This window comes from Morone saxatilis, unplaced genomic scaffold, assembly GCF_004916995.1.
Source record: "Morone saxatilis isolate NCDOM2014 unplaced genomic scaffold, NCSU_SB_2.0 Contig20, whole genome shotgun sequence".
Lineage (NCBI taxonomy): Eukaryota > Metazoa > Chordata > Actinopteri > Moronidae > Morone > Morone saxatilis.
Window position 1 is genome coordinate 1,287,609 of NW_023339763.1, and position 11,038 is coordinate 1,298,646.

Below are 11,038 nucleotides of genomic sequence, written 5' to 3' on the forward strand. Positions count from 1 at the left end.
AACCTGAGTCTGTCAGTGGCAGAACCTACTACTTCTAGTAGTTGGACTTTGACGGGCACTTTGTCTCCAAGGATTAACGTTATCTTAAGTTGCAGCCTGTTTGTGGCTATTTTCTCATCTAAGAATTTATTTTAACCAAACATGAGTTGGTGACTGAAAAGTGGAAAGACTAACACAAACAGTTGTGGTGAGGGTTTTTTGTTTCTGTCAAGTTTGAAATGTGTTTTATGATCCGCAAGATTGAGTGTTTTTTTTAAAATGGAGTCTGGTGGGCCGTATTTGATTTGGTTTAAGATGCTGGTGCTGTAGTGCGACACCTAGTCTGAAAGTCGTATACAGCACCTTTAACCTATTTCTACTTTACTGATTTCTAAAGGAGTAGTTGATCTTCTAAGTTAATAATGTCTTTAGCAACAAAGGACAAAGACTTTTCCTGTAGTTTCATGTTTAATGCGGCTCTGCTAAATAATATAACAAATCTCCTGTTATTGATTAAATGAGTCACTTAATGAAATGAGACGGCACAGAGGTTTAGTTTCATTCTTTAAAGCTGATGGACGGAGTATTTGTCCTCAGATGTCAGAGGTAAGTATTTGTTTGGTTGTTTTCGTGATAAAGTTCTTGATGTTAATACCTCAGATGACTTTTCAGGTTCGTTACCGCCAGCTTTGCTACCTTTTTCCACCGGGAAATACTGCCGTGAAATTAGGAGCGGCTCGTTATTTTCTGTCCAAACCAAGTTCTCATTTAAATGTTCAAAAAGTAAAATTATGAGGATTATGCTAATACTAGCTGGATAATGAGAGGATTTTCTTCATAAAAACATGTAGCTGTATAACAGCTCGCCATTATTAGCATTAGCCGTGTAGCGGTCCTCACCAGGGCGGCAGGGCCTGGACCGAGCCGCAGCTGCTCTCCCCAGCAGGTCCAGCTCACCGGGCTTACGACAAGCTGACAACTCTGAATCAGCGTGGTGAGACGACACCTCCTCCACGCTGAAGCCCCCCGATGGGCTGGGTCTGGGCTCTCCGTTCGCTCGAGCCTCCAGCACTTGACTCTTGACGTCAGACATCTTGCTGCGGACCTCAGCCATCTGAGCCTTGAGGCGGATCAGGACCCCTGAGTCTGGAGCAGATCGGCGCACAACCTGAGGTCGCCGCTCGCGGTCTTTACGGGAGTGAGCATGAGCTGGAAGAGAAACAGGAAGAAGAAACAGCTCAACAAACATACGTACATAAAGTGGGATGAAATCGAGAATCCAACCATCCAGAAGTTTAACGACTAATTTTTTAGGACATTGACTTGTTTTTAATGACACAGGTTCAACACAGGTCAGTGGTCAGTGTTTATGGGGCACTGCGTGGATGTAAAATGTAAAATAGTCTGCTGCTCACAACCATAGCATAGGAAATTGACAAACTGTAACATTAATTTGGCCACAGCCCATAAAGTAACAGATCTTGTTTGATTAAAAAAAATCACTCCAACTATTAGCCTGTTAGAGGAGAAAGTAGAAAGTGTTTGTTGCACATAAAACTAAATGTAACAGCTACAAATGTGATCATTATTAGGCTGTATGCATGTAGATATGACCCTTTACAGCATTTCCAATGGGCTTCTCAGAGAATTCTGCTTACAGACTTATAAGATCGCTGCAAGTCTGCTTCCCGTCAGGTGTGAACAGCTACACCGAAATGCTAACCTGAGTGATGAGCTAACATACAATTCACCATCATTTCCAGGTTTTTTGTTCATTTTAAATCAAGTTCTAGGTGTTTCCATGCCTGGAAAACTACAGCTGCAGGAGAACTGTGATGGTTTGTATTTTTGGAGGGACTGTTCTCTGTGTGTGAGTATTGACTCTCTGTTTAGCTGCAACGATTTGTTGTCAGTGGGCGGAGTGTGTTTACAGACCTTGGCTGTGCAGCAGAGACACTGGAGGACGAGGCTGAAGGCCCCACAGAGACTCCACGCTGCTGCGCTCCTTGAGATCCAGCAGCTGGATCAGGATGACCGGGTCGATCTCCAGGAGGCTGTTGCTGCTCGGACCCACAGCCCCACCAGCTGTGGCGCCGCTACCGCCGGCGCTACGACCAGCAGCGGCACTGCGATGTAAGGAACGCACGCTGGAGCCGGAGCCCCCTGCAGATCAGAAGACAGAGGTTTACAAAACTAATAATTCATGTCGTTCTAAAAGCCCTATAACGTTCCTACCTTAAAATAACAACTTCAAAATCAGTGATTGAGACTTTAAACAGCATCAAAAGTAAAACTTATAAACCTAAAAATATTTTGCTGAGCTCGACTCCGACAGAGTGAACACACACACAACCCACACACATGTACACATACAGACACCGAGTGTTTCTATATCAGCACGCTGCGAGGGGTTCAGTGCACCAACAGTGACTCATCCTCTTCATGCCTTTCAACACCAACACAGTGAAACACAGTGAAGGAGCCGCTTTGAGGCCCACCGTTGTATCACCGCGTTCTGCCTGAGCAGCTGTCCAACAACACCAGGAGGTTCTGTAGACTCTCAAACAGTGGCTGAGGCTTTATTTCAGGCAGGGAATTAAGTATTTAAGGATTTAATGGTTTACAGCTTCACAAATAACGTTGGATTTTCTTCGTCTGGATATTTTTGGGTTCTTCAAAAGAGTGACCTTGACCTTCTGATTTTGATTCAAGCCTCTCGAGATTGAAATGTTCTTAACTCGGGATGTCGGGATGATCGGGGCCGGTGAAGGAATTTTATTTAACTGATAGGAATCAACTATTTTAAGCTATATTGAGCCCAATCTGAACCTTTGTTCTTCTTCTTTCTTTGTCAACTCTCTGCTGAGCTCCATGTGTGTAAGAGCAGCTTAGAGCTTATACAGCCGGTGGCTAAAACACCAAACACCAGTATAAATACAGTATGAGACTGTTTATTTGTTATTTACCTAATTGATGTGCACTCATTTTGTTTTCAGCTCAGTGTGAAGCTCAATGCAGAAACTATCCAGTTTTTAAACACATACACTGGTTTCATTTTAGTTTAGATACTCAATATTATCTAACTGGGAGTCAAAACAACGTCTTTGGGACATCCCTGACATCATCGCTGGCACGACAACATAGAGATAGCCAGTGTTTCCACACCCTCCCCAGGCCAACACACAAGGACTGCAGAGTGGTGGAAATGTGGGAATAATCACAAATATTCCTTGAAATCCAAATATGTTCGGTAAAACGCGGATGAATTGCACACTGACGGATTTGTCTCGAGCTTGAATCCATAAAAAGATGCTTGCACGTGTCACTTTTCAAGATGTATGAACCTAAATGTGGAGCTCTCTTAATAAATGGTCACATGGTGGCACCGAAGGAGTAATCAATCATCACCTGACGGGAGCAGCGGACACAGTTTGTACTCCACTGGGTGTCTGAATCACACACGTGTTCACACACGCAGTCATTAATTTTGTGCTGCACGCAGACGGACCCTCGAGGACACGAGCGCGTATCTGAATTTAAATCACGCAGGCCCCTGAGGTTAATATGCAGACGTGGAAAGTGTAATCTGGGCTTTATTCCATGAACCGTAGCCAAACTTTCTGCCAAGTTTAACTAAATTCTGTTGACAAGTTTTAGAGATACAGTATCTGCTGATCCTCTCTAAACAACAAACCCTCCTCCTACACAGCAGGAGTAACAATCGTCTATGTATATTATAACTTTATATTGGATGAATTATACCTGTAGCTCCAGCCAAGTCATCAGGAAGCTCTCCTTCTTCTGTCTCCAGGTTCCCAATGAAGTCCACGTCATTCTCTCCTGACCTGTGCAGACAGACAGCAACATATTCAGTGACAGCGAGGACATACAGTCCACAGGAGATATATTTTCTGTTTAAAGACTTAAGAGGATGAGAGAAATTCTGCTCACATGGTCTCCTCGTCTATGTCGTTCTCCTCGGTGTTGCTGGTGGCCGTGGAGCTCCCCGAGGTGCTGCTGCCGTCCAGCGGGTTCACCTCCTCCTCCGTGAGGCAGTCCACCTCCAAGTCACCGTCCGACAGCTCCTGAACAACACAGTGACGCCGTGATCGCACCAAGCTCGCAATTTATTTTAATTAGTTCAGCCACTCCACAGGCTTTTCATGTACAACCCTGGCAACTGCAGACGTTCCCTGTTGGGAATCACTGCTCTATTATATCAATCACAGTCGGGGATGGTAACAATTAAAAACAGACCAGCGTCTCTGGTCAGAGATTCAACCCAAAGACGACAGTGACACGTTTTTCCTTCTTCCAACATCTTGTATGGACTATTTAAATAGCCCAATATTTACTCCCCCACCTGCTCGTATGCTCAGCTTCCATTTATTAACCAACCTGAGTCAAATAACAGTAAAAACCAATAAGCTGCTACCTCAGTCCTGTGCAGTATATTCCAGCCTTACATTAGAGTCATCGTGCTGGGTCCTCTCTTCTTCTTCTCCTCCCTTTTTAGCGTTGCTCAGAGTGGTCTGGATGTCATCGTCGCTCTTCACCGAGCGAGGGTCTCTTTCGGAGGTCGTGGTGCCCGTGGCGAGCCTGAGGTCAGGAGGCGAGGAGCTGCGTGACGTCTGACGGCGAAACAGCTCGATGGCCAACCTCTGAAATCAGAAAAATGACTCAGCTCAGAAGATCGATTGAGCCATTAAACAGATTCACTTCGGTAATTCTCTCTGGATTTATTGTTTGTGGTTTGGTTCGCCGTCAAATTACCTTCACACACACAATTCATAGGACGCACATATGTAATCCAGCGATACAGTTTGTATCTACAGTGTTTTTACAGCAGTGTATACCTCTTTAAGGTTGTTGATCTGCTGGATGTAGCCACTCTGGGCCGACTCCAGCTGGCTGATGTACCAGTACTGATCTCTGCACTTCTGAAAGAAGGTGGGTGAGCGAACCTGGTAGCTGTGGAGCACACACATGAAAACTGATGACACTCTGACATTATAGAAAGTGTGTGTGCGTGCGTGTGTGCGTGTGTGTGTGTGTGTGTGTGTGTGTGTGTGCGTGCGAGAGAGAGAAAGCCCACCGGAGGACCAGTGTGTCCGTCTGCATGTTCAGGTAGCCCTCGCTGGCCAGAAGGTCCAGTCTGAAGAAGCGGTTGTAGCCCCAGCATTCACCGACCTCAAAGTCAGAGGCGAACTCCCGAATGATGTTCTTGGTTGGGTCACTGGAGGCCTGATGGACCATCTCCACGCGGTACTCGTACCTACACAGATCCAAGACAACATTACTGCACAGGGAAGTACACAACAACGAGAAGGACTGCCAGAAAGCCAGAACTCAATTACGGCATTTCTGATAACTCAACCTCACTTAAGATAAAGACAGAAGTTGGAAGAGAAAGAGATGAGATTTATGAATAAATTATTCATACTTTGATGTTTCAGGGAGTCCAGCGGACAGTTCCAAGAAGACAGACAGGTAGTTTCCACGAACAACCCCATTTCCATCCTGAGGAAACACATCACAAAGAGCGTTTTAAAGAGCCTGCGTCATCATCAAGTAAACACATGCAATGGACGACAATTTTTTACTATATTGTGACATTTAGCTCCCAGCATCCACTCCACCTCCACTGCAGAGAACCAGGCCTTTATTTGAAACAGGCTTATATTAGAGACAGACCTTTATTTTAAAGTAAATTTGAATATTTTATTAAAATATCTTGTTTTTTGAAGTGCTCCTGTTTTAATTTGCTGTTGATGGTTGTTGTTTATGTTCCTCCATGTTTACCTATTGACTTAATAAATTCAGGACTTACATTTCCTGCTAATTCGATACGTACAACAATCTTGCTGCTCTAAGTTCTCTTGTTTAACAGAAACACCGACAATAGGAAACGTAAATAGTATTCAGTCCAATAAGAAACATTCAACCAATAAGGTTAGGGTGAAATGGGAGAAAGAATCTGGACTTGTCATTTCAGAGGAAGATTGGCTGAACATGAGTAGCTCAGTGCAGTCTACTTCCACCAGCTCGGGTCTGCTTGCAGAATTTGATTACATACATAAAGTATGTACAGATGGGCGAGGTGGGAAAGGGTCTATGATGGAGGAAATGTGGAGATCATTTCCATATAATTTTGAGCTGCCCGGCCATTCGCTCATACTGGCAGGAGGTAATACAGGAACATATTTGGTGATGGAGCACAATCTATCTGGGTAATATTGAGGCTCATTTACTGGTGCGAGACAAATATCCACTAAAGATACTATTGGCTGCCAGCAAGAAACACAAGAACGGGTACAGACCGAGCCTCTAACACACTGACTGGACGGACATTGTGACTACTGTTTAAAGTGTGGAGAGAATGACGTTTTTCTAAATCTACAGGTTGATAAATTCCTTCAATACTGGGAAAATGTATGTTTGTGTATGAACTGACATGTATTTTCATCAGTATAACATCTGTATGACAGCACAGGTTATTACTGTATGTCTTTAAAAATACTGTTTTATTGCTTGGTCACAACCCTGAGTCCTTACAGTCATACTCACAGTGTGTTTAAGTATTCCCTGAAACTGTTTCAACGGAGACATTAAACTATAGGAATAAATAGTTAATGCAGATGCTAAAGCTCAGCGTGAACAGGCTTTAATGGAAAACATCGGACGAAGGGAAACTCACTGGGTAGACTTTGAGTCTCCAGCAGAGTCCAGATATCTGCAGAGGAGGGCTGTAGACCGGGTCAGCCCGCTGCCTCAGGGTGCTACGAACAAACACAAAAACACACTCACATCAAAACCTTGTGGACAAAACTCGGTGACGGTAACAACATCAGGCTGCTATTGAAGGGTATTCCTGTTTTAAAGCTGCAGCTGCTCTTTGATGCGTCACATTTTATATTTAAGGAGGCTTTCAGAGTACACTTGACCCCTAAAGTCGTTTGATTAGTATGAACTCTGTAGACCGGGGTCCACTCGAAAAAGGTGGTCTCGAGTACGGTTCACAAAACAACAACGCAGGAGTGGACTGCTAGTTTAAATGCAACATAACTATAGTTTGTGATTTTACACTGTAGGAACGACAAACGCTGCGTAGATGACGACACTGATGTGAAAGCAGAGCGGTGGGGGAGTGGAGAGGGTGTGTGGGGGCAATCGTACCTAATATGAGAACTTTAAAGTGGAAAAAGCTCTTGAAATACATTCAGCGGTGGGTGGAAAAGCTTCAGAGGGCTCCTCATCCTCTTTATCGACAACCAGCAGACCCCAGCGACTCTCCTTCCTCGGGTTATGTTTCCTCTTGGTGAGCCACTACGTTCACTTCAGATACTCACAGCTTTTATTAAAGAGTGCTAAAGTTTGTGTCGTAGTAACATTAACAGTGAATACAGCCGCTGCTGGAAGCTGTCAGTGCCCATCAAAGGACTGGTGCTGGAGATTAGCTTCGGCTAACTGGACACTGCGTCAATGTTTCTCTGCACTTACAAATAAACTAAGAAACTAAACTAACTAAACAAACTCTGTGTGGCAAACTAATGTATCAGGTAACACTGTTGTTTAACCACCTACTATAACTAGAAATAAAAAATGCAGCTAAAGCAGCAGAATTCCTCAAAGACTTTAACATTTTATATGAACATTATCTCCGATATCACTTTCTTTCAGGCCAAATATTTGGGTACTTGCTGATACCGAACACTGATATGAGTACTTAATAATACTATTAAAGTTCTAAAAATGACTTTTAAAAACATGTTAACGTTGTAAAAGTTGCTTCTCGTGCTGCCATAAAGTGGTATCAGTAGCGGTATCTGAGTACTTTAATGATTACGGGTACATAAGCACAGTATTGGAACTGATACCGGCTGCACAATTAATCACAATATGGCCAATTACAATATGTAAATCACCGGAAGCTCCAATATTTCGATAAAGGTAAAAGCATTATAATGAAGTTCTGGAGTGCTGCAGAGATTTCTGGTCTACAAATCTTGAACATGAGAACATTTTTGTTTGTACAGACCCCCAAACATGTCACATCATCATGATTTTAATCTTTTCTTCAGTGAAAATTGAACTTTAATTCCCACACTAGTCCAAAATTATATCGCAGTATGATGTTTTTACCATATCATGCAGCCCTAGTTTGCACAAAACAATTAAAATGGCCACAAAAGGAAACCCTACTGTACTGCTGACAATTCTTTAAATGATACTGAGGTCCTTTTTGGCCAAATGCAACCGACGAGAGGATTTACCTGAAGTTGACCAGAACAAAAGTGCTGGAGTCGTAGGCAGGAACCAGCTCACTGAAAGCAAACAGAGGAACACTGATTACACACACTGAATAAAGCTGTGGTCCACTGACACTGCCAGGCTGCTCTCCTCTGTATTATCACTCATCCACAGGCATACATACTTAAATAAATCAAACACAACTGAATGCTCAGAGCAGCATCCGTTCTACTTCTCAATAGAAAGGTGTAAACATGGGACATCATTTTTTCTTTTTAATGTGGAAATTATTCTTTGCAGCAGGAAGAAAACATTTCACACACATTATTGTTCCAAGCAGAGTATTTGTAATGTCTAAAAACAAGTCTGAAGGGGATCTTTAAGTATTTTCTAACATTTTAGAGCCCACATTACTAATAAAATAGATGTTAAATGCAGCCGATTACCTGGTGAAGTCTGGGGGGACCGGCGTGGTGACGAAGGACTGCATGGGTTTCCGATGGACCTGCTGGAACATGAGCAGGATCTCTGGGCTCTTGGAGATCAGTTCGCTCTTACTGCAGGAGTGAAGCTGCTCAACACACACAAACAGCAAGAAAATCATCATGTTGTGTTCCAGCGTGCAGCTCAAACACATCAATGGCAGCAGGTTAGGCTGAGGCTGTGTTCAGGCTCAGTGTTTAGGGTCTCAGTTAGCAGTGTACACTTCAATATTTGTCACATCGTCATCACAATACTGAACAATATGAGTGCAGATTGTCCTCATACTGTGGAGGCCTATGACATGAAAGAAACACTGCATTAAAGCTTCACTAAAATTAATATGCAAAATGTGAGAGACAGTTTGTAACTTTACTGTATGACTCACTGCTCTTATCAATCTGCAGCAGCAGCTGTCAGCAAGCTCCGAGGAACCCACTGTTCTCTACCAGCTCTGCACCAAACCAGGAGGGACACGAGCTGGCTAACAATAACAACTTTATTTGTACAGTAGTTTATCTGGGAAAGGGATTGGGGATAAATAAATTATAACGCAACTTATGTTTTAGTAATGCAAATACTGTTCAGAACTAAATCAATATTTTTATCTCCTATACTGGATACTGTCTTTTACTGAAAACAACAATAACAACATTTGAACTCTTTCAATAAAAGTGCAAATGTGATTTGAGATGAGAAGTTTATGGTACAAAAAGCTTAAAAAGGGATTAAAAAAGAGATTGTTGAGGTTGAATTATGAATTAATATAAATTTAAGAATGTTTAACTTGCTTTTGGTTTATTATAAGAATTACTTATACGTTAATAAAGAAATACTAAATAAAGATGATAAATTTTTTGTATAATGCTACAATAATCTGTGCAATGTTTAATCAAACATATCTGTATAGTTTCTTTTTCTATTATATTTTTACATTATGTGTATTTCTTTAATCTATTAACTTTATTGTGTTGTGTCTTGAGCTGCTGGAACAAGCAAATGTCCTCTGGCATGGGATCAATAAAGTCTATCTGATCTTATAAAGCTATTATTGAGGGTTAATGAGTGTAAATCATTTTAATCTTTGTTATTGTTTATTACTGCAGGGTAGCTTACATTGATAAGAATGTAGGACGGGCACATATACACGCTTTATGCATCTTACTGTGACTGCTGACTATGTTTATCTATATTGTATAATATAATGTATAGTTTAGAAACTGTTTATATCTGTGATGACTGAATAAAAACACGACGACTACGATGAACCCTCGTGTTGAATAACCTGCCACTAACAACAACAACAACAACAACATGCAGTCGAGCTGAGTGGATGGAGGCTCTGAGCTGCTGCAGACAACCAACCTGATGCTCCACTTCCTGCAGGAGAGACTCCAGCAGCTCCGTCTCCTGGGTCAAGGACGTCTTCTGGCCTGGTGGGGAAGAACGCATTTCTATTTTCAGTGTGCCTGCGCCGACTGTCAGCCCTGATGGAGGCCGGCGAGTGTGAGTGGTTGGGTGTGCAGGCTGTGTATGTGGGCGCTGAGTGCATGCGGACACTCAGTGCAGATAAATATTTCATATGTATATTACCCCGTAGCTATAAAAAGGTGCCTCTTGCAGCGGGGGGAGCAGATTTAGTTCGGTTGAGGTCTCAACCTTTAGACACACTGTAGTGCGCATTAACAAGAGCTCTTTTCAGACGTGGAATATGAAACACTGCGGCTTTATCCAGATGTTAAAAGGGAACATTGAGATGTAGGTGACTTTTACATTATTTTCTGTCTTTATTTCAGACACATTTAAGACGAGAGCCAGCTGCCATTTGGGTTTAATAAAACTCTATTTTAACATTTAAGTACTGATAAAACCACTGAAACCAGCATCCCTGAATGCAGCAGATGGAGTGTGTTACTGTGACCGTACTGATGAGGAGTCTTACCCATGAGGGTGATGAGTTTGTTCTTCAGCTGGTTGTCCAGACGAGCGATCATCATCTCCACGGTGTTTCGGATCTCTCTGACTCTCTCGTCCTTCGCTCCCCTCACAGCCTCCACGTTCCTCTCCTGACCCACCACAACACAGACACACACACAGACGTTACTTGAGTCACTTTTGGGAACAATACACAGACTTGTATTGTTGTAAAACAAGTGCCATTTCAACACTTCACTTAAAAGACATCAGTTCTTGAATGATATATCAATGTGTTAGTGCCATCTAGTGGATGTCAGCAGTACTTTACAGCCAAAGTACATGAACTTTAAAACATTTTTGTAGAATATTTTTATGTTTAAGTAAGTGAAGTGGTTGTTAATAGTGACTATGG

General features: G+C 42.5%; 1 protein-coding gene across 1 annotated transcript in view; it reads right to left on the bottom strand.

Moving 5' to 3' along the window:
• The window catches only part of trim37 (tripartite motif containing 37), a 16,611-nt gene that overhangs the window by 4,465 nt on the left and 1,108 nt on the right, over positions 1-11,038 (bottom strand). The window contains exons 3-15 of the mRNA XM_035666773.1: positions 10,652-10,775; positions 10,075-10,142; positions 8,676-8,800; positions 8,253-8,303; positions 6,677-6,758; positions 5,423-5,499; positions 5,075-5,254; positions 4,836-4,950; positions 4,446-4,640; positions 3,931-4,064; positions 3,742-3,824; positions 1,915-2,142; positions 880-1,188 (exon numbers count right to left, since the gene is read on the bottom strand). Of these exons, the coding sequence (XP_035522666.1) occupies positions 880-1,188; positions 1,915-2,142; positions 3,742-3,824; positions 3,931-4,064; positions 4,446-4,640; positions 4,836-4,950; positions 5,075-5,254; positions 5,423-5,499; positions 6,677-6,758; positions 8,253-8,303; positions 8,676-8,800; positions 10,075-10,142; positions 10,652-10,775 (1,771 nt within the window). The remainder of the gene's footprint in view (positions 1-879; positions 1,189-1,914; positions 2,143-3,741; positions 3,825-3,930; positions 4,065-4,445; positions 4,641-4,835; positions 4,951-5,074; positions 5,255-5,422; positions 5,500-6,676; positions 6,759-8,252; positions 8,304-8,675; positions 8,801-10,074; positions 10,143-10,651; positions 10,776-11,038) is intronic.